This window comes from Sycon ciliatum, chromosome 1, assembly GCF_964019385.1.
Source record: "Sycon ciliatum chromosome 1, ocSycCili1.1, whole genome shotgun sequence".
NCBI lineage: Eukaryota > Metazoa > Porifera > Calcarea > Leucosolenida > Sycettidae > Sycon > Sycon ciliatum.
In genome coordinates this window covers 54,976,213-54,999,478 of record NC_088643.1, presented here as the reverse complement: position 1 = coordinate 54,999,478, position 23,266 = coordinate 54,976,213, and the positions used below count along the sequence as shown (strand labels likewise).

The 23,266-nt window shown below is 46.8% G+C and overlaps 1 protein-coding gene across 2 annotated transcripts in view; it reads right to left on the bottom strand.

Annotated features, from left to right (window-relative positions):
* LOC135831090 (unconventional myosin-VIIa-like) overlaps positions 1-6,180 on the bottom strand; it is a 45,623-nt gene extending 39,443 nt beyond the window's left edge. The window contains exons 1-8 of one of the 2 annotated variants that reach the window (XM_065343345.1): positions 5,782-6,180; positions 5,174-5,305; positions 3,878-3,955; positions 3,392-3,466; positions 2,294-2,478; positions 1,800-1,921; positions 863-1,119; positions 354-419 (exon numbers count right to left, since the gene is read on the bottom strand). In XM_065343345.1, coding sequence (XP_065199417.1) covers positions 354-419; positions 863-1,119; positions 1,800-1,921; positions 2,294-2,478; positions 3,392-3,466; positions 3,878-3,955; positions 5,174-5,305; positions 5,782-5,790 — 924 coding nt within the window. In that variant the 5' untranslated portion in view covers positions 5,791-6,180. Of the gene's footprint in view, positions 1-353; positions 420-862; positions 1,120-1,799; positions 1,922-2,293; positions 2,479-3,391; positions 3,467-3,877; positions 3,956-5,173; positions 5,306-5,406; positions 5,727-5,781 lie in introns of those variants that run through there. The other variant, XM_065343346.1, reaches the window with a different exon arrangement.
* Positions 6,181-23,266: the final 17,086 nt, after the last annotated feature.

The following is a 23,266-nucleotide window of genomic DNA, read 5'->3' as shown; positions in this document are numbered from 1 at the left end:
AAAGGCCAACAGCGAAGCAATGGTATGTGACTGTTAACAACGGTTAACTCCAACATTAACCGAACATTTAGTAATGACTCCTAGGTCACATTGGATCCAGTGCGACCATAGTCAAGTGCAGTATCTGTTGGGTAGGCCCTTGTGTCTCAAGCTGGTGTGTCATGACTCCAACATGGTTGTAACGTAGCACTTTCTAGCCCTACTGTAGCAATTCGGAACCATTATCATGTATTGTTTCAACCAGAAGGTGACTTTCCATGATGACAAGGCTGATTTTAAGTCTTGCCAAGCCCTGTCTGCTTTTCAAATTATCAAGGATGAACCATTCTGTTTGATCATGTTAATTAACTCACCTTCATGGCTGCCTTCACTTTTCGGAACTCGTCAGCATTATGCTGTGGCAATGGAGGGCACTCTCCCTGTAGTGTGCACGTGTATGTGGGAGAGAAAGGGAGAGCGATAGAAAGAGAGAGATAGAGAGAGAGATAGAGAGAGAGATAGAGAGAGATAGAGATAGATAGATAGATAGATAGATAGAGAGAGAAAGAGAGATCGAGCGATCGAGAGATAGAAAGATAGAGAGATAGACATAGAGAGATAAAGAGAGAAATAGATATAGAAGAGAGACAGATAGGCAGACAGACAGACAGAAAGACACATATTCGCAATTCGAGACAGATAGATTACGTAAGTGAAACATAGCAGCCTTATTCAAGCCAACTACTTTACCTCCACCAGGTAATGATAACTTGTGATGTCCTGCATGTGCAGCCGCTCTTTGCTCTGCTCATACAGGCCAGCAAGCATCAGATAGATTATGTAAGTGAAACATAGCAGCCTTAATTCAAGCCAACTACTTTACCTCCACCAGGTAATGATAACTTGTGATGTCCTGCAAGTGCAGCCGCTCTTTGCTCTGCTCATCCAGGCCAGCAAGCATCAGATAGTAGATGTGGTAGTTGAGCTCGGAGAAGTTTTGATGAACAATGCGGCACTTCTCCAGTAGATACTGATGAATCTTGGCAAACTGGATGTGGCCGAGCCGGTCAAAGTGAATGTTGATGTACTTTCCAAAGCGACTGCTGTTGTCATTACGAGAGGTCTTGGCGTTGCCGAATGCTGTGCAGCACAGAAACAAACTCAGACTATCTTCATTTGCCTTTAGGTGGCAAACCTAACCAAAGGTGAGTATTTCATCCTCAATCTACATAATTATATTTTAGTTCCAGGACAACAGCATATTGGTACATGGACTTATCTAATTTCTATTTTCCAAGTCATCTTTCCACATCTATCGTATTTCGTGGCTTTTTCTAGCTTGTGATGGACTTGTGGCCCATCTGCATACCGTATTTTCCCCAATAAATGTACAGTACTTTTATTTTTTCAAAGGTGGCCAGACATGTACTACTATAGGAGACGGTACTGGTATTGGAGACGTGTACTTTCATTGTTTCTGGAAAGATTGATTGCCTGAGTTGGGTGGCAAACAACTCGTGACAATGATACTGTAAGGCTGTAAATACATCCAACCATGGTAAGAAGCAGTGTAGAAAGACACACAGATGATAAACGGGTAAGAAAAATGAAGTAAGGTGGACCCTGGTACTACCCCAGTAACGCCCATCACATCATTCCGGCATGGACTATCATTAGAGACGTGTCCTTTTATATTTTGATCCACACTCAATATGTACAAGTACTACAATTGGAGACGTACTAGTATTGGAGACGTGTACATTTAATGGGGAAAATACGTTACGTGAATTCACATCGAGACAAGCAATGAAATACAATACCTTCAAGAACAGGATTGGAATCCAGAATCTGCTGCTCAATCCAATTGTGTTGTCCACTGACGGCAGCCAGAAACTGCAAGATGAGCTTGGTCGACTCAGTCTTGCCTGCACCAGTCTCACCACTACCAGAACAAACAAATGACATCATCATCGCAATACTTCTAATGAAGCCACGAGACTTCCTAATGCAATGAGCTGCCTGATTGCATACGTACACAAATGTACTAGCATATTTCTTTCCTCAAACCTCTGGTGGTATATTTGAGGATGTGACTATCCGACACGTTTTGGAGGTAGCACAACAATGGCCATGTCTTCCGTTTCATATCATCATCTTAGACAAGTCCGCTTTGATATTTGCATACAAATTCCAAGAGAAGTCACTCCCGCCTGCCCCCGAGTGTTCACAGTGTGATTTCTAGATAACGAGGGAACATTCACCAGTGACGTGCAGCTCGTGTCTTAGACACTCGACACGGTGACCTGCTGCTCACCTGTTGATGATGCACTGGTTAGCCTGCGTGTATTTCATCTTCTCGTAAGCAGCGTTAGCAATGGCGAAGATGTGTGGCGGATAGTCCTGCAACTTGGCACCGGCATACCGATGGATCATCTCTTTGTTGTAAATGCCCAGATTTTTGTTGGGATTCAGAGCAACAAGAATGGTTCCGGTGTACGTCTGGCAACAAACCGACACCAGATTCTCTTTCAATTCCAAAAGGCAATACGCATATACTGGTGCTCAAATATCAGTCGAAATGTCCATGCACAATGTGAGTGAAATTCAGAATCGGCCTCGGGTGTTAATTTTTCAAGACACTTCATCCCCCGGAAACAAAATCTTCATAACATTGATCGAGTTGTCAGTTCTGATTAATTGAGCTCTGAGGAATCAAGCAATGGTGACTCCTATTGAGACTCTAACAGTGCCAATTGCTTTTGTACAATTGTGTACATGCTTTATGAAAGTATAACCACTGATTGGCTTTTAGTGTGTTTGCTATGGTTAACCATATTTCCTGATCATAGAAACTTCTTAGAGTGTGAAGAAAAAGCCATGAAGTTTTGTTTCCGGAGACGTACGTCTCCTGAGCACAAAACCGTGCAATACATGGAGTTACCCTGGATTTAACTGACCAGTGGGGTCACTCTGATACATGCTGGATTTAACTGACCAGTGGGGTCACTCTGATACATGCTGGATTTAACTGACCAGTGGGGTCACTCTGATACATGCTTAGAGTGGAATTGCTGACTAGCAGGGCACCAGCCAGGTGACATTGGTGTGTTGTATGCGCAGAGACATAATGGCGCGCGCACGCACGCACACACACACACACACACAAACACCCCCCCCCACACACACACATACACACACAGGCAGGCAGCCACACAGACCGGGAGACAGTGCGAACACGGCGCGACAAAAGGCTCCAATCCTCGTGAACACCATGTTTTGGGTATCTGAAAAGACAAACGAGTTTACTTATCAAACACAACTGAATAAGTGAGCACTACGCTCACATAGACAGCAACAGCACCATTTTGCGCAAATATTGACACTAACTAATTTATAGGAACATCATTCTTACATAGATCCGATCCTTTCCAAATCGGATGCGAATATTGCGCAACAGGCCAGCTTCAGAAACATCATCCAGATGGATCTGCGGACACAATGAGAAGTAAATCATTATCACGGTGTGCATATTCTGCCCAACTAATTACAGACCAAACCGAAAACAGGATGGTCTGTAGAGATTTGAAAATCCAACCTGGGCGAAATAACCTCAAAGCATGCCTTTTTGGGTTTTAGGAGTTCTGCAACTGTGTGTATTGTGTATTTGTGATGTTTGAAAAGTGTCCTGAATAAGAATAGGCATGTCCGTTCTGAAGAGATTGACCAGCAAAATAAGCTGTAGGATAACTCCAGGGTGCTGTATTATTGAAAAATCCAGATCTGGCTCTAGACCAATGAGCAGCCACGGCAAAGCAGATTCCCATCACAGCTACTTTCTGACTGCACAGCAGGACGGGTTTTCCCCAGCTGAACCCCACTGTAGCTCGCAATTGCTCACCATGTCCTCTACGCCATCAACGTTACTCTCCTGCATGAGCTTGAGACGATGAATCTCATTGATTGGGATGGACACGTCCTGAGAGAAACACAACAAATGCGTGCCATGTGCCATGTCAAAATCATAAGGGATAATCTTGTCATGGGAAGCAAAGAAACCTGGGGGGAATTATGTTAATGCTTTTCACCAAGGCACTCTGAAGCTGAATGGCCACAGTCTGATAAATGGATTGTGGAGAATGCTGCATGAGAGTAATCCAAACAATGTGTACCTGCCTATTGTTGTACAATATGGTAAACCTGGCAGCCAATTGTTTACACTGCATATTGACCACAAATCTTCGCCTCCTTACATCCGAAACTTTCGTTTAGCCCTGTAATTCAATGTCGTCAGTTGTTGTTCTTTGTACATGTAGTTGTTTCATTCTTTTTTGAGTTAGCAAGATCTATTGTACACTGCCTAACGATTCGCCCTCCGAAGGCAAATCCAAAAAGGAAACTTCTCCGACTTGGGTGGAAAGCTAACGATTGGATTGCATGTATAAGGTGTGCATATGGGTTGAATAGAGGTTTTGCAAACCATGCCATGGTGGTGGGCCAGTGGGGTTGCTTATGGGCCAAAACGATGCAGCATTAGTTGGAGGATTTGGTCATGGAGCTAAGGGTGTGTTCTTTGAAAGTTATCTCGAAAAAGTCCGAGATTGAAAAGTCGACGGTTCTTATACCTACTCGGGATTTTAGGAGATTCTCCAAACCCCTCCAAGCTATCCAAGCTTTGGAGAGTGGTGGAAAACTGGAGATTCAAGCGTATAATGGATTTTTGCATGTGAACTACTACAAAATATGTGTTTTCCAGGCGTAACCAAAAACGATCATGTTCTTGCTCAAGTCTCTCAAGGTTGCAGTCCGTTTTGTGTTTTGCACTTAAGACAACATCGAGATTCGTTCTTTTATCCGTCCCATTGATTCTCCTTCCCGGAGACATTTCTCCAGGAACTGGCCGGAAAAAAGAACGGTAAACTTATACAGTGCATACAGTGTGTTTTGCTTGAGTGGCATACCAGCTAGCACATCACTGCACTGCGACTTTGCCACTCCAAACATTGCATCTCGAGTGATGATGTATTCAACAACCTCTATAGAATCATCATCTACGCAGCGTTTCCAGGTATTGAATGTCTCTCGTTGCACACATTTATGGAGTATTTGTACTAGTGTCACAAAGGCATCTCATTCTTGAGGGAACTTTATTTCTGACAGCAATGCCCATTGACAGCCAATTTTCACTTATTCATACCTCATTGTCTTCAGTCAGGAAAGCCAGCCATTCCTCCGTGACCGTCTTGACTTTGGCTCCAATTGGCACGGAGAACTCTCCTCCCAGCTGCGAGTCATACCACACATAATCTCCAGGGAAGGGCAGGCGACTCTGTTGCACAACATGACGCATGCAGAAGTACAACTCAAGTTAGGTTTTGAAGGAAGAAAGCGACAGAATCCTGAGCAACAAACAAGAAGGAGCTCGCTCACCGAGGATTCATTGTTATCGTCGGGACGAGGAGCGTTGCCTAGTCCTCAAGACTGTGGGTCCCACCACAATCTGAAGAATTATAATAAGACTAGGAAGCTTGAAAACCTACTGCACTCTTCGATACCAGCTTCTGCCCTTCTACCTGAGTACAATTCACTAAAGGCTCCTTTAGCGGCAAACTACGGATATGCAACCCACAATGAAGTTACTCCAAGCAGAGAAAAGTTACGAAAAAATCAACAAACCCACTTCGAGAGGAAGTACATGTATCTATAATGGATGGATACAATCGATAATTTCTGCTGATAAGGAAACATTAGTAACTGTTCATCACCACATGTAGCATTTTGTGGAGAACCAACCATTGGCATTACCTGGGCCATGGTCCTGTTCGCGCCTTCACGGCGGTGGGGTGTGAGTAGAAAACACTTCGCGGCTCTAACGCGGTGTCCTCAGCGGGATGGCCGCTCCAGACATCACGGCTACCACAGTGACAGAGTTTTTTCCCTTTCTTTCGAAGTGACTTTAGTTGAACAGCGCGAGCAGTAGCGCGGTGTCACAGCCCGTTGTAGCAAGAAGTGATCAATCTATGAACGAATGGGAAGTGCGAAATGCGCCAAAGAAACTCTGGTCCCATTACATACACTGCTCTGACTTGTAGGAAGACTACTCGTCTCCAGAACGCTCATCCGAAGTCGATGTGCACAATGTCTTCCAATCAAAAAGAAACACACGAACACGACGACCACTCGCACGACTGCGGTCAAGATTAGTTCAGCGTACTTGAGTGGCTGGAATGCATTCCAGGAGTTGCTTTCCAAGCTGCCTTGCAGTGACGTGACGCTGATGGGTGAATATTTTGTTTTCTGTTGCTGTCAAACTGCATGGGTCAGCTACATGTAGCCCCACCCCTCGGGCCTCAAGAGATTCCGTTCATTCATGTGGCACATTTCCCTGTCATTCCCAAACAACAAAGCCTCAGGTATACGATCATGTAGATTGTCTGATGTAATATTAATAATCATCAGCATGTTCTTCAATCCGGGCTAATAACGCTGCCAGTGTGTAGTGCAGGTCTGCCTACATCACCATGCACTGAGTGATGCATTTTCAGAGTGCAAACAGACTCAAGATTTTGATCTGTGATGCAGGCTTTCATTCCATCAACAAAGATAGAAGCCTGAGCATGAGCTGCTGGAGAGCTGAAGACCTTCTTCCATTGTGCAAAATGTTTTCCACGATTTGAAAATACACAATCATGATGGTGTGCACGTGCATGCACAAGACTGTAATAATGAAATGGTTGATAACATTAATATTCCACCATAATACTGGCCGAGTGTCTCTGTGAGTTAATACTGGAATGCGATCACACACTGACTTGTTCAGATGCATGGTTCAGACGTAGAAATAAGACAGTGTACTTTGTAGCTAAATGTACGACACATACATCTGTCTTTTCAAAACTGATAGTGGCCTGGGAAAACGAGTAGTAGGCCAATCATTATCTCAAAATCTTCTTTGTGTAATTCTGAAGAGTACCAATCCATCAAGGTAATCATGCATAGCCATCTTCATCAAATACATTGTACTGGTTTGGCCAGCAAACCAAACATGAATTCTCAATCAAGGCCATGGCATTGGCCTTGCTTGACCTTATCCTGATAATCCTCTCTACAGCAGCACAGGCCTGTCATCACTCTTTGTACACCTGCAGAGTTCCTTCCGTTGCTTGCATCTTGTAAACCATATCAGATCGCTGTTTCTCGGTTGCAACAACTTTCTGATGATTTACACTTCTTGTAAAGGTTCTCTTGGTCTGCTGTGTCTGGTATTCTCCCTAGTTTTCAGCAAGGATGGACATGGAGTGAAGGCAAGAACCAACTATTCTTACTGGATGGGTGCTGCAGTCACTGTTTCTCAGCATACAGTATTGACTTTTTGACAACAATGGCGTATCATTACGGACCATCACATGTCGTAACGGAACGTTGCTCATCTCTGCCGAATCAGGCTTACAGCCATCACAAAGATGATATACAATGACGTCATTCCTCTGTGGATGATTCATCCTTCCCTAGCACATGCTGAATTGCTGATGCATCCTTCACGAACACAGTCATGCAAAGATGGCAAAGACAGCCATTCATACTGCTGGACCCCGAGGCGGAACCAGACGCCATGAAACCAAATACGGCTCTCGACTTAGACAGCTGGATCACTGCAACTCACTCTGATCTCTCTTGCTCGCATGTACCATCGGTGGATATTTTCTTTCTGGAGGACTCCAGTCCTCTTCTATACTGATCCTTCAGTGCCAGGAAAGACACAGGTGGAGGCTCACTCCTTTCTGCCCTGGACTGTTCGCCCAGGGTTTCCAACTCCTCCCGCACCTCCATGGCCATCAGTCCAATTCTTTTCAAACTCTCTTGCTTCTTCTTAGACGTCACGCTGTCATGCTCGCGCAAACGCTGCAGCTTCTGATCGACTGCCAGATGTTGATTCTGCAAGTGCTGATAGGTCTTTTCCAATACTCTCTGCTCTTGTTCAAGAACTGCTAGCCGCTGCTCAAACTTACCAGAATCCATTCTTTTGCGCTACAACACAACAGCAGTCAAAGTTTCCGAATGGGCAAACATTCGGTCGTGTTTACTGACTCATACTGAGTCTGTGCTACAACACACCGGTAGAATATGTCAGAATAGAAGTCTCCCTCTTGCATGCAAGGTGGCGCTGTCCTGGTACTTGGTAGGTCTAAGAATCACTATTATCTAGTGACACAACAAGTGACAGTCGACTACAAAAGTCTGTCCTTCATTCGTGTCGTCGTCACCGGCCCATGGCAACCAGGGCCCGAGTCATAAAAACACCGCGTGGCGATATTGCTACTGCTCACTGACACCATGTATACCAACCCAATACCCGTCGTCACAAGACCAGAGACAGAGAAGGATAGCGGTAACTTCACCAGCGCATAAACGACTACGTATCTGCGACAATAACGATGTTGCCTTTAGCATGGTCCATTATCACTGCCACTGCTAGTAGGATTACGCCCACGGTCTGATGAAGGAAAGAAGACAAGCATGATTTACATTGGAGAAGAAAACCACGAACCGGTAACACACGAACAGTGTGTGGATATTCCCAAGTTCTCTAGTCAGGCATCGCTATCCATTAGATGTGTCAAATCCGAGATCTGGCGCTGAGTGTGATTACTGCACAATGCGGAAGGATTTTTGAGTTTCTAGACCAGCCATGCGGAAGTTTGATTTATGCTGATAGGCGCCAACCCCTGTCACTGTTCACCTTTGACTGTCGGTGTCTGATCTTGGTTTTTTCTAGGTACTTGCGTGATGGAAGAGAAGGCTCTGATCACGAGAATCTTCGCCTGGTTGAACGGCTGAAAATGAGAAGATGATGTGTGAGATTCTCGGTGGTGGGTGTTGTAGTGATTCTCCCAGGGCTGGGGGGGGGGGGGGGGGGGGGAGCCATCTCCACCATCGATGCATCGTCCAGGAAAACCTCTGTCCTCATTTACAGTAAACATGTACAGTCGTCTTGCATTTGTCACAAAAGCGAAAATTTCCAGATTGCCTAGACTAGAGATAGTAGAGTGCTCAAGACCGCAAGCAAGCATGGAGCAATAACACCAGGCATACATGTACTTGTCAAGTACATCATCATCATCATCATCATTGCTTGTACGTCCTACGATTACCACTGGACCGTATGCTTTATAGACTTTATATCCTTCTTTGGCTCCAAATCCAATAAGACACAATCGTCTGTTGCAACCAGGGAGTGGTATTGACTATTGTACTACTCCCTGGTTGCAACATACCTGTCAGTCTCTACAGTCATGACACATACCGGCAGTACTGATAGATGCATGCAGAGCTACTACTACTACTTGTACAAGTTGTAGTAGTACTAGTAGTAGTACATGTAGTAGTAGTAGTAGTAGTAGTAGTAGTAGTAGTAGTAGTAGTAGTAGTAGTAGTAGTAGATAGTACCTGACAGACATTTGCCCAACATTGCCCCATGATAATGAATTCTTGAGTTTTTGGACATTGTATTGCATTGCTGCTCCATCTACATGGCTGTATTTGTGTTTCACATCTCCATTTCAAGTTTCCTAATAAAGATTGTGTCAAGTAGTAGTAGTAGTAGTACCGGTAGTAGTAGTAGTATGAGGTGATTTGGCCATTTTTAACCGTCATGGTTGTAAAATGACGTTTTTTCATTCACTTCTAGACAAGCTACGTCCAAATGAATTGTTGCAAGTGGAAGTGCTATCCTTCATGCCCGTTGTGTCCAAAAATGGGAATGATCCCACTTTGGAAAGTGTCTTGAATCATGTCCTACTTTCATAGTATTCTCAGGATTCAAATAATGGGTGTGTCTAGTAAGCAGACCGGGCAATGGCCTTGGAAATGATGCTCTATTTGAATTTTTTTCGGTGCAGAGGCATCTTGCCTGCCGTCTGGTGATGCAATGATGGGTGCCTTTCGGACTGGCGTATTATTATTATTATTTGCCTCTCCGCGTTTGCATCAGGGTGTGTTACTACATAAATCAACAAATCGACATACTACACATCCACCCCTAGCATTCGCTCAGGCCGCTCAACAAGTCAAAAGATAGTAAGGACAAGAGAAAGCGAGGGAAGGGTCACAGAGCAGCGGGGTCGAAGGCAGGAAAAAAGAAACAGGAGGCAAAGGATATTGAAGAAATATATCAGATTGTCCATTGAATTCACCATACATCATGTCATGTTCCGTTTGGCCAAATCCGGGCATTCCTCTGCAGGCTCAGGTGCGGAAAAGCTGCCGCCATACTGCTCTGTCCTCTGCCAGGTCCCTGATGTGTGAGAGATCTTTATCCGTCTGCAGCTTCATTCCCTTTGTTGCGAGGTCTGTTCTCAGTATTGTTGGGAGTGTGGAAGGCGGCCGGCCACGGAATTTTTTCTCGTCCTTTGTTTGCCGGAAGTATGATGTCATGGCCATTTGTGCTGGGGACTCCTTGTCCAGTCTGCAGATGTGACCGAGTAGTCGCATCCGAGCAGCTTTAACCAGGACAGTTAGGGGCTGTGTCTCTGTTCTGCGGTGGAGGTCATCGTTGCTGATTATCTGTGGGTAGCGGATACCCACAACAACTCTCAGGTGTCTCCGATATGTCGAGTCAAGAGTACACAGCTGAGAGTCTGAGAGGCCCCATGTGCCTGCGTTGTACATCAGCAGAGGCTTGATGAAGGCTTCGTAGAGCCTCACCCGTAGCTTTTCGGAGACCAGATGTCCGCGTGACCACAATGGCCACATCTTGTTGAATGTGCCCGAAGCAATCTGGATTCGGCGTGCGACATCCTCTTTGTCTCCAATAAGGGATCCAAGCTTGCGTGTGCGCCTCCACTCTTCCTCCACTCGGTCCTTCTTCCTCTGGATAGTAGTGCGTTCTGTTTTGGCTTGGTTAACTTTCAGGTCCCAGTCCGCGAGGCAGTCGCCAACAATAGGAAGGATCGAGTCCAGGTACTCAGAACTGGTGCTGACGAAGTCCACATCATCGGCATAACCTAGGGACGGCGGCAGGTTGAGGGTGATGTCTAGATTAGGTCGAGGTGGAATACAGGAGAAAACATGGCGCAGTGCAGTCTCGAGGTAGATGATGAATAACACGGGTGACAGCGAGTCACCTTGTGGGGTGCCAGATGTTGTTGCAAATGGTCGGCTTTGGGTATTTTTGATGCGTGCTGATAGTGTTGTATCTGAAACCAGGAGCTGGACCAGGCGCACCTCATCTGGCTCCAGGAATGACCGCAACACATTGACGAGTTTCCGGCGACTAATAGTGTCAAAGGCGCGAGACATATCGATACCCAGAATACTTATACTGGACTGCAGGTGCTGGCAGCGTGCAGCGATCCATCGATGAGCCCATACTACATCTGTAGTGCTTCTATTCGGTCTGAACCCACTCTGCATTTGCGATACATAAGCTTGAACTCGGGGGGTTATTCGTGCTAGAACCACTAAAGAAAGTACCTTGCGCAGGGCATTGAGCAGAACAATGGGTCTCAGACTACTTCCCGGGCCTCTTGGTTTTCCTGGCTTCTGCAGCGGGATTAACTCTCCACTGCCAAGTGTCAGGTGTTGTCCTGTCTCAACGCACATGGTGTACAGTTCGGCAAGATATGTGAAAAGGCTGTCAGGCGCATATTTGAATAGTTCTGCTGGGAGTTTGTCTGGCCCAGGTGACTTGTTGTTCTTTAGCCGTGCTGCTGCTCTCCTCACTTCGATCGTCGCGATTGGCTTTTCCATTTCGCCCATGTTATAGTCAGCCATGCTCAGTCTCTCTTGGTCGCTATTTGAGAGAGCAGCGTGGAAGTGCTCAGCTATCTTTTCAGCCATTTCCTCAGGTTGGACTATTAGCCTGCCATCTTGGTCAGCCACAACGGCCTGCTTGGTTCTGTTCTTGTGTAGCTGTTGTACAGCTCTGAACATTCGGGCATCATCCTTCAGCTGTTCGATCTCTGATACTTTTCTGTCTAGGTCTGCAGATGCACATTCCTTGGCTCTACGTCGCAGTTGGTGCGAGACTTGGTTTCTCTCCTCACGGAGTTTCTGTATCTGGTGGGTGTCCTGAGCGTTCATCGTGCGGAGTCGCAGATTTTTCATCTTTTCCGAGAGTTCTTCCATCACCGTATCCCAACCGTGTTCATAACGCCGTGTCAGCTTCAGTTCTCCCGCAGCTGCCAATCCCGAGGCATGCATCATTCCTGCAACTGAAGTCCAGCCTTCATCAAGGTGTTCCTTCTCCAGGGGAGGTAGTGTTGTAACATGCTTTTCAACTTGGTCCCGATAGCGCTGTCTTCTCTCTGCGCTGGCTGTTAACTGCTGCACATCCATTTTCTTCCGACTGTCTTGCGGGGTATGCTTTCTCGGTGACGTTAGGACGTAGAATTTTGGTAGGTCAAAGGTAGCAATCACCAAGCGGTGATCGCTACAGGTAGACGTTCCAGCATATGACCGTGCATTCAGAAGAAGGCTCTTCTGGGAAGTTTTGCACAGTACGAAATCAATTTGATTATACACCTTGACCGTGATTCCTGATGCTAATCTCCGCGTCATTGACCATGTTGTGGTATGACATGCTCTGTGCTGAAAAGCTGTGTTGGCAGCAAATAGTTGATGGGACCCACAGAATTCTGCCAAAGCAAGACCAGTGTAGTTTCGTCGTCCGCGTCCATGCTGGCCAATGCAGTTGAATGCTGCACTAGGTCTGCCCAGTTTAGCGTTAAAATCCCCAGCTACAAACAGTAGACTGGATGACGATTCAATATCTGTGAGCGCCCTCTCAAGACTGTCGTAAAACTCCTCCAAATAGTCATGCGACGTCGCAACAAGTCCCGACGTCGGCGCGTAGACGTTCACTACGGAAATGACGCTTTTAGCTACTTTGAATTGCGCTACTGCGACTCGGTCGGAAACCACCCAGTGACGAACAAATTTGTCCGACAGACGCCGTGACACAACGAAACCGAGCCCGTAGTGACGGCTCGTTGAAGGAAGCAGCAGCAAGCGGTAGCCGTCCTGACAATAGTCGACCCCCTCCGGCGCTTTCGTCTCCTGCAAGCAGCAAACGTCCAGCTTGTAGTTTTTCGCGTCCTCGATAATTTGGTGTTGTTTACTCCGAGAACTTAGTCCACGCACATTGAAGCAGGCCAAGTTGAATTTATTCAGGCCTTTGAAACCTCTATTCTCACTCATTGTCCGTTACCGACTCTGTCCGTTGAACGTTTAGACCAATATCATCCCCAGCAAGAAGCAGGAGATGGAGAGAAGAGTCACCCGTCTCTCAAACCAAACTAGCGTCACACCACCACAAATCATTGTGTACAATCAGTGCAGTCATGTACGTGTACGTGCAAGAAGGAGATGCAGCATTGCAGGATCGATCTTGTTGTCTAACGATTGGCCGAATAGCATACAACTCTGTGAGTAACAACAGAACCATGGCCTTGCTGAAGTGCAAGCTTCTGTCATTTGACTCTGCCCTCACGGCACCCAGCACTTTCCCAAGTAACTAGCAACGTTAGCTCGTGAAGAAGAAGACAAGTACAATACTTATATGTATGGATTTTGTGAGAAAAAGAAAAAATGAATCCGCTCTGCCGTCTTTTTCAATAAAAATGTAGGTTTGCAACGGGCAAACCAAAGTTATCATGCCACAGAAGCACTCGCGGCCAGCGCCTCGCAGGCAGTCCGCAATGCCGGCTGTCATCGTACATCGTCCCCAAGCGTGGGAAAATGGCACATGCGCAAGCGTGGGACTCGCAGCCTTGCTGGCAGAGAACAGCAGCGAGACCTTTCTATGCAAACAAATTTGTTTGAGCACCTTGGCTTGCAATATCAGCAGTGTTGTGCGAATTTTCTCCCGCCCACCACAACCCACTTCTAAGTTCTAGCGCCTCCAGAAAGGGGGGAAGCAAGCAAAGCCCCTCAGCTGAATGCATTTTGGAACAATTCTCTGCATGAGCTTTCAAGCACTGGCACGCGCTGCCCAGCAGCAGGACCACATGGTCCCAGCAGGACCAGCTGGTCCCAGCATAGACACATTGTGTCCAGCAGCCGGGCCAATTGGCCCCAGCATACAGCAGGACCGTCCGGTCCCAGCAGTCATTTGACTACCTGCGCACAGCCGTGCCCCACATGGGCACAGCAGCATTAGTTAGGACCACATGGTCCCAGCATAGACACATTGTGTCCAGCAGCCGGGCCAATTGGCCCCAGCATACAGCAGGACCGTCCGGTCCCAGCAGTCATTTGACCAGCAGTCATTTGACTACCTGCGCACAGCCGTGCCCCACAAGGGCACAGCAGCATTAGTTAGGATCATTGGCCTTAATCTCTTGCACTGCCTGCCATCTACCAGCATTGTAACAGAATTTTCTACAATCCCGCTTTGCGGGGCCGCCGGGTATAAATGCATTGTTGCAAACAATTCGGTGATTACAAATTCTGTTACAAAACACTTGATATGATCCAGCCGCAGCAGCTCGGCAACCCCAACTTCCACTTTCTTGATGTGCGTGTGGGTGTTAAATGGTAATACGTAGTATTTTTTCATGTGGCTGCACTGAGCAATGCCGCTATGATATTGTCATGACAATTACACTGAGTGAGGAATCCGGCCACAACGCCTGCACGAATACATAATAATTATGAATAATAAAGTTCTAAAATAGCAATGAAAAATAGCAATTGTGCGCTCATAACCATGACATTGTATAAAACAATTAAAATGAAACAATTCCAGAACGTTTTCTCGTGACTATCATCAGTGGAGCATCGTCACATAGTAAGTATCACTAAAACAACCAGTTATATAGCTAGAATAATATGAAAAGAAGCGTGAGCAGCTCGCAGTTATGCATAACGCGTGTAGTGTGAACTAAGGCTCCCGATCACAAGCCTCAAACTATCGTCCAATATCTCTTCTCTGTTCCCTTTCAAGAGTATGTGAAAAGATATTTTACGACCAGTTGTATTGCCACATTTCACCTTGCCTTAGCCCTTCCCAATCTGGCTTTCGCCGCAACGACTCAACCTCTGACCAACTAGCTCGTCTAGTACAAGACATTGCCACCCTTCGTGATGCTCGACACCATATTGCTCTCTGTTTCTTTGACTTGGCAAAGGCCTTTTTTTTTTTAAATTTCGGCCCGTCGCCTACAATCATTTCGTCTTGGGGGTTAGACAAGGGGAAGTAGCCATGTAGGGGCGTAAGCCCGCCTTTCGGCACCGGGAGTTGCAGCTCGCTCGACTTGACTCTACTGAGTGCAGAGGACCCACACCTTGATCTGGTGAGCTGCGTCGTGGGGATTTTGCAGTCAGATGTGCGACTGCGGGGCTCGAACCCGCGACCTCTCGGGTCGCAGGCAAGTGCAGTACCCAACGTACTACCGGGGATACTGTCTGGCATCGTGGCCTCCTTGCCAAGCTACATACCGGTAGTGTCTTTGGTGTGCCTGGCCCTGCTCTATCCTGGCTGGAGTCCTATCTGAGTAGCCGGTCACAGTTTGTTTCTGTCCTCTCCATCAACTCTGATCCCCTACCAGTGTCTTCTGGAGTTCCCCAAGGCTCCAGACTTGGACCTCTTCTATTCGTAGCATACGTAAATGATTTACCCGACTATAGACCCAGGTGAATGAAGTTGAAGACACCATTGCAGCTGTACTTATGGTTGATAAATATGGTGGTAAAGACACACCCGGCAATATGGCGGTAAACACACGCCTGCCCACACACGCTCTCTGGGCTGCAAAGTTCTAGCACAGAGCTCTCCTTCTCACCACCACCACCACCATCAGTTCGCGCCTGGCGCCTGGTCGATGCATGGTTGGCGGTATCCGGCATAGCAGGCTGGTACATCAAGTACTTGATGTACCAGTACTTGATGTACCAGCCTGCTATGCCGGATACCGCCAACCATGCATCGACCAGGCGCCAGGCGCGAACTGATGGTGGTGGTGGTGGTGAGAAGGAGAGCTCTGTGCTAGAACTTTGCAGCCTAGAGAGCGTGTGTGGGCAGCCGTGTGTTTACCGCCATATTGCCGTGTGTCTCTTTACCACCATATTTATCAACTATAGACCCAGGTGTCTCGTAATTTGCTGATGATACAACCCTACTGTCAGCATCCTCGTCCTCAGCGGCTCTTGTACCTCGAGTGTCGGCTCAGATATGCAGTGTCCTACGCTGGATGCAAACATGGCGACTTAGACCCAACCTGACTAAAACCGAAATAATGTTCCTTCCCCCAATCTCATCCATGTCACTTTTACACCATCCTGATTTCCCAGAACCCATAAAGGTTGTTTCCAACCATAAACACCTGGGAATAATGCTTGATGATCGTCTCTCTTGGTCTTACCATATTGATGCTCTTTGCAGCCGTTCAACCTCTGCCCTAGGTGTTATACGTCCCCATTGTTTCCATCTTCCTGTCAAATGCAACATTTTGTTTTACAAACTGTACATCCTGCCTCTTTTCATGTACGCTGCTGTTAGCTGGTGTGGCTTGTCCTCGGTTCTCGCTGAGCGTCTCGAAATCCACCATAGAAAACTTCTTCGTATCCTGTTTAGTCTACTCTACTCTTCTGCTTTCCTGTATGTCCTTGCAAATGCTTGCCCACTGTCGACCCACCGTCAAAAATTAAGTTGCACTTTTGCTCACAAATTTAAACTAGCTCTACATCCTCCTCATCTTAGCGTGTATAACTGGTTCCGAATCACAGATGGCTCCCAGACAAGATGCTCTGTTGCCCTCCCCTTGGCTAAAACGTCCTCCCTTGTACACTCTCCACTCTTTGTTGCCTACTCTGCTTGGCTTGCGCTGCCCGCTACTACGCGCAATGCCAGTACCCTGGACGCATTTAAATCTGCTCACTAGATTCACCATCACCTGTCCCTCCCATGCTTCTCCGTCTTGACCATTACTTTTCTTCTTTTCTTCTTTTATTCACCATGGTTGGTTAACACCCACATCTCCCGTACTGGCTGATTTTCTTTTCATGCCATGAGGTGTTGTCTATAATAATAATAATAATAATAATATTTTGAAGTAATATTAATAATAATAATTACTTACGCAGTGTAGTATCTGAGGTTCACGATCTCACATACCGTATTATCTCTAATATAAGCACAGTCTCCAATAATAGCACGTCTCCAATAATAGACACCTTGGGGTGGCATTCAAAAAATAAAGTGCTCAGTCTCCATTATAAGCACACTGTGTAAATTCATTATCTGTACCGGCGAAAAAACCCAGAAATGTGTGTGTCTGACATATAAATTTGGCATGGCAACATGCCGCTGAAATGAGGTTGAAATAATAAAGGACCGTGCTTATATTAGAGATAATACAGTACTCACCTTTACACTCTCGTACTCACTAGGCACCGGCGGATTATGCTCATGAAATCGGGGAATTATGCTTTCATGGATTCTCGCATTATGCTCCCAAAATCTCAAAATTATGCTTTGGGATGCTCACTACCAAGAGTACATAAACAAGAGTATGCAACTGTGGTGATGGGTCAGTGCGCGGCACGCTGCCTTCATTACGTAACTTGCCTTCATCACGCTCTGAAAGCATGCATTCAAACTCACAATTTCTCGTACGAGCCCATCCGTTTTTGCTCGATTCGTTCCAGTACCTACGCGATCTCTAAATTCTGGCGCGTGAACTCCAGTTCCGTACGAAAGTTCATTTCAAACCAGAGGGAAAGTGCGGTGTTTGATTTTCCGCAGTGCGCGGAGAGCCGCGGACTGCAGCTGAATGATGTAATGAAGGCAGCGCGTTGCGCATCTGGCCCATAGAAAAGAGATCACAGTTGCGTACTCTTGTTTATGGACTCTTGTCACTACTCATAGTCCAAAAACACACGTGCATTGCAAAAAATATAGATTATATCATGGATTTGCAGCTAGCAGCAGCAAGTTTTGAAGTACACTTAAAGTCATAAACACAATATTGCCATGACAGCAAACTCATGGATCAAGCCACAGTGCTGATAAAAAGGAGGGAGCACAGTGAAAACCATTACATGCACAAAAACTGGATATCTGTCACTTTAGCAAAGTAGAAAAGACAGCTGCTGAAAGGCCAAGCATGCCACCATGACTATCGGCTGAAGAAGAACACTGCATCACAATCACTTGGACTACAAAGGAACGAGAGTAACAGAAGCATACTATTGGACTTGAATGGTCATCTGCTTGAATCGTGCAGGAACACGTGCGATTCTGTTTCTTGTTGGCTGCCACTATACTGGTAAAGAGAAGCATGCAACTAGTACCAGTACAATGTAGGTCTCCAGAAACTCTTACCGCCGGTTATATTGTAGCATCAATGATGCTTCAAGCTGATCAACTAGCCGGTTACCTAGCTGCTTGGTTGAGGACGCCTGGAACAACGAGAATACCCTTCTCAGCCGGTGCAGACGAAGGAAGGAGGGTAAACACGATCTTGGTCAACCGTTGCCAGCTTGGGAGACGATCTTGTTCCTGCCACCAGTTTAGCTGTGTTGTGTTGTCAAGCACCGCGCTATCAGCTGCAGTAAGGTAGATGGGAAGCTCTTCCTGCAACTGGCCAATCGTGTCATCATCATCTAGGCATGCTAGTATGCGGAGAGCCTGAACATCCCGCAATCCAACTTGCAGCTGCGAAGCTTGGACGGGACACACAATGCGCAATGCCTTGAACATTTTGACAGAAGCGAAGAGATTGCCCTCACAATGGTTGAAGCGCCTTTGGAAATAGAGGACTGCTGGCACAAAACACTGCTTGGCCTCAGCCAGGAGCTGCTGCATGACTGCTGGATTATCTCCAGCCAGGAACCGTGCTGCTTCCACCGCTTCAGGGTAGCTCTCTAGTGCGCAGGCTGTTGACAGCTCCTGAAGATGCTTGTACACTTCCACAATCAACTCGCCATCTCCTTCAAGAAGGTAGGTTTTTGAGACAAACAACTTCCCAACATCCATGGCTATGGCAAGCTGCATGCGAAGACTTTTCAGCTCACCCACGCTGCTTAGAACTTGGGCAATAGGACTGATGGCTTCGCCGGTGTGCTCTCGCCATGCAATCCTCGATGTAGGGCTGTGAGTAAATAGCGACACCCACGAGTGCAGGAACGAGTTTAACAGGACCGTGTCAAACCGCTTCCCCACGTTGTCTAGCGAATGTGCGATGCAAGTGATGTCAAACACCTGGGGGTACATTATATCCTTTAAATAACTCACCGCAGCTCCATTGATGCTTGCTCCATCCCGTGCAACTGCGATCACCTTGTTGCTTGGATATTGCAGCTGAGTGGAGAGTACTGTGATCACTTCTATTGCCAGCTGCTGAAACGTCACACTCTTAGCCAGCACACGGACACTCACCAACCGTTGACGTATGTTGAAGTCATCGGCAACGTACCGTACAATAACCACCAGGGCCTCGCATTGATAGGTACCGGTACTGCCATCAAATATGACGGATACGTGTGGTTTCTCATTCAATTCTTCCATGATGTCCTGCATCTCTGTCTCCAAGGCAACCGGTATGTATGAGGCCATGTGGGAAGAGTCGGTCAAACGCTCTGATCCGTCTTCTAGCAGCTGTCGCAAGTTGTCGATCTTAGACAACGGAATCCCGGCCTTTAGCCTAGTTTAGGAATTCAGTCACAACTGCAACTCGCCGTATGCTCTGCTGCGTCGGCACCGCCGATGTTAGTCCACTCCCAGACAGATCTCTTGCGTGTTGCTTCTGGTAATTTTCCCCAGCTTTGTGCTACTCTTTGCTGGCGCAGTTTTTCTAACTTCCTTTTCTCCTTTCCATTTTGATGGGTACGAGATTCGATGTGCTTCTCCAGGACACTCTTTTTCACGTTAACGTTGTGGTGGCAGGCTTCACAGTGGAGGCTCCCGCTGGACACAACCAGGAACTCACCAGGAAATTCTCTGACTCTCTGGTGGGGACTAACGTTCACGACTATTTTAGACTTTTTGGGTGCGGGTTCTTCGGCAGCGATTCTAGGTTTGCTTGTCCTGTTCATTGACCTATTACGACTACTCTCCGCAGTGTCAGCCTTACCCAATACGTGTTCAACTCACTTGAACTGTGTCTTCGTAGTCGTCATATTCGTCCAAAATGTCAACCTCTTCGTCAGAATAATCAGCCCACCTCTCACGCACATCCACTTCTCCTGCCATCATAAACAATCTGATTATCATCAGCTAAGCTTTCTCAATCTGAAAACAATAATTGTCCACTAGATCAAGTGTATACACCGATATGTAGTTGCAATGGGAGTTGTCAACAAGACTAACCTGCATTGTTTAGTCAAACGATGGCTGCTGGAATCCAAAGGTCATGACATGGTATCATGCGTAATGTATTCTGAGTTGTTCCAGACGGACATCGTCGATACCGCGGTACCGGTATCTGGTCTGTCCCGAGAAACCTGATTCACTGGATTATTTGGTAGACTACATGTATCACTTCACAAGAGCAAGAAGACGAAGTCCATCATACTATTATTTTTATTTTTTTATTATTATATATATTTGAGGATTTCCCAAAGACGTAGTCTAAATTGAAGAGAGTTCTGTAGTATCCCTGCCCGACCAATACGGAAGCAGTACGGAACTAATACGGAGCTTTGCCTGATGTATATTTAGTGTATCTCCGTATGTAAGCGTACGGCGTCTGCTGCATAAAAGCGGCTGCGCATTTCTGTTTTGATGAAGATGAGAGATTTTGATAATAACGAGCTATTCAACCTCCAGGTGTGCACCGGAGAGAAAGTCAGTTATTTTGCCGTTTCTTCTTTCACTAATAATTATATCTCAGGTGTGTACCTGAAAGAAGTAGAATAAAAGTAATTCTTGTTGATTTCACCGCGCCTACCACTCGGCTACCCATTACATTGGTGGCAGCGGTGTAGTTTTAAATAAAACAACGTGATTCGACCCCAGACCCCCATGGCTCAACCCGCTGCAGCTGCGTGTGACGAATCAAGATGAGAATCATGTTTCTTGTCTTCCTGGGCCTGGTCCTGCTTATTAGCTTGCAGCACAGTCAGGGTGCTAGCGTGGATCACCCTTCTCTCCGCACGGCATCCACTGGAGACTCTGATGGCGATTCCAAGCGACCCCCTACCTACATGTATACTACCGGTGGTGATGGTGAAGCTGATGAGGACGACAACAGGCAGGCTGCTGCCCAAGACAAGGAGGGTAGTCCCCAAGATCAGCAGTCGGAAGCAGGAGCCCACTCTTCACTTGGTACTTCGCCTCCGTGGTGGGATGCAGATTTTCGTCGACACTCTTCCTGGCTAGACCATCACTCTTTACGTCGCGCAGAGCAATGCTATCGACAATGTGAAGACCTCGATTCAAGACGAGGAGGGAGGTTATTTGTCTGACGCCGAGCTAGCCGCTCTGAGTGCCCGGCTCAACCAAGACGAAGATAAAACCTGGCTCGCCCTCCGCTGTAGCTCCAGCCGCCGCCGTGGTTACTAATGCTGATTCTAGGTATGGCATTTTCTTTCCTCTCTTCCTTCAGTCTCCCTGTTCTTTTCAGTCTTCCTTTATGCGAGTGTGTGAATCCAGTTTAGTTTGGTAGGCGTCTGATCATGGTGAGCCACGGTTTACCCAGCTAACGTGGGACAATGTGTGTGACAACGCCCCTTATAGTTATAGTGTATTCAGTTCGGTTTTTGAACTGCGATGTTCCTGGCGGGTTGTGCCAGCGTAGTGCAGCAAGAGTGCTGTGGTTTCAGGTCCTATTTGAGGACAGTTCTTTCCCTTTTGACCCCGTGAGATCGTGTGAACCTGGTGTGCTTTTACTTCTATTTTATGATTTGTTATCAGTTCATTTCTTCTGTCTACTCTAAACGTTATCATTTCCGATATAATTTGCCATCTTCCGGTTGACGCTGTTGTTCATAACTCTTCACTAATTTTTGAAAATCACGAGGGCGTGATTATCTGTAGGAAGGGAGGGTGTAGTATCCCTGCCCGACCAATACGGAAGCAGTACGGAACTAATACGGAGCTTTGCCTGATGTATATTTGGTGTATCTCCGTATGTAAGCGTACGGCGTCTGCTGCATAAAAGCGGCTGCGCATTTCTGTTTTGATGAAGATGAGAGATTTTGATAATAACGAGCTATTCAACCTCCAGGTGTGCACCGGAGAGAAAGTCAGTTATTTTGCCGTTTCTTCTTTCACTAATAATTATATCTCAGGTGTGTACCTGAAAGAAGTAGAATAAAAGTAATTCTTGTTGATTTCACCGCGCCTACCACTCGGCTACCCATTACAGTTCCATTATAATGGGAGGCTGTAGGGTTGAGATAGCAGACAGTGGAGGGCTAATGATTCGTAATGAACAGCCTAGCAAGAGAAATACAATTATGCTGAATGTTCCAGAATGGTCCTTTACTCAATGATACCTATGGCCTCGGGGTATGCCTTGAAATACGAAATGTACCGAAACAGAAACACAAAAATTAATAAGAATAAGCGCAACGCTCAAAGAAGGAGGACAGAGGCATGTCAGTGAGGAGTGGCATTGTGTTTGGTGTCAGAGAAGTGCGTGCAATTGTGACTGTGAAACAGGGACTGCGAGGCTGTGGCTCTCAGGTCTGCGGGCAAGGCATTCCAGACAGTAGCGGTGCGGAAGAGAAATGACCTCCCGGCGTGTTTCCCAACCCGTGGCAGAGTGAATGCGAGTTGGCGGCGGCGACTACGCGTGGGGCAGTATCCCGCTGCTTCAAAAAGTTCTGGTTGGGTGGTGACCAAATGGAAGAATTCCATAAGGCAGGCGATCTTCCTGCGCCAGGATAGACTTGGCCACCCCAGCTGTTTAAACAATGATGACTTGGGCTCGTCTGATGGGCAAGGGCATCTCTCAAGCCGCATGACTGTGCGAGCTACTCTGGCTTGCAGCCGTTCAAGGGTGAGCCGCTGTGCAGCAGAGAGGGAGGACTCCCATACTGGGGCGGCGTATTCTGCTGTGGGGCGGACATACGTAAGGTACAGCTTCCTGACGATGTCTCTTGTTAAACTGTCAGCCATATGGCGCAGAAGAACGCAGCGCTGTCTAAACTTGCTTATTGTCTGTTCAATATGCTCCTGGAAGCTAAGTGTTTCGCTCAACAACACTCCCAGGTGACGGTGACTGGTTGACGGCTGGATACCGCGGATGGTCTCTGCAGCTCCTTCCTCAGCGAATGAGATAACAACGGTTTTCGATGGGTTGAAGGTTCCGCCTACTCGGTCGGCCCAGGCAAATGTATCCTGCAG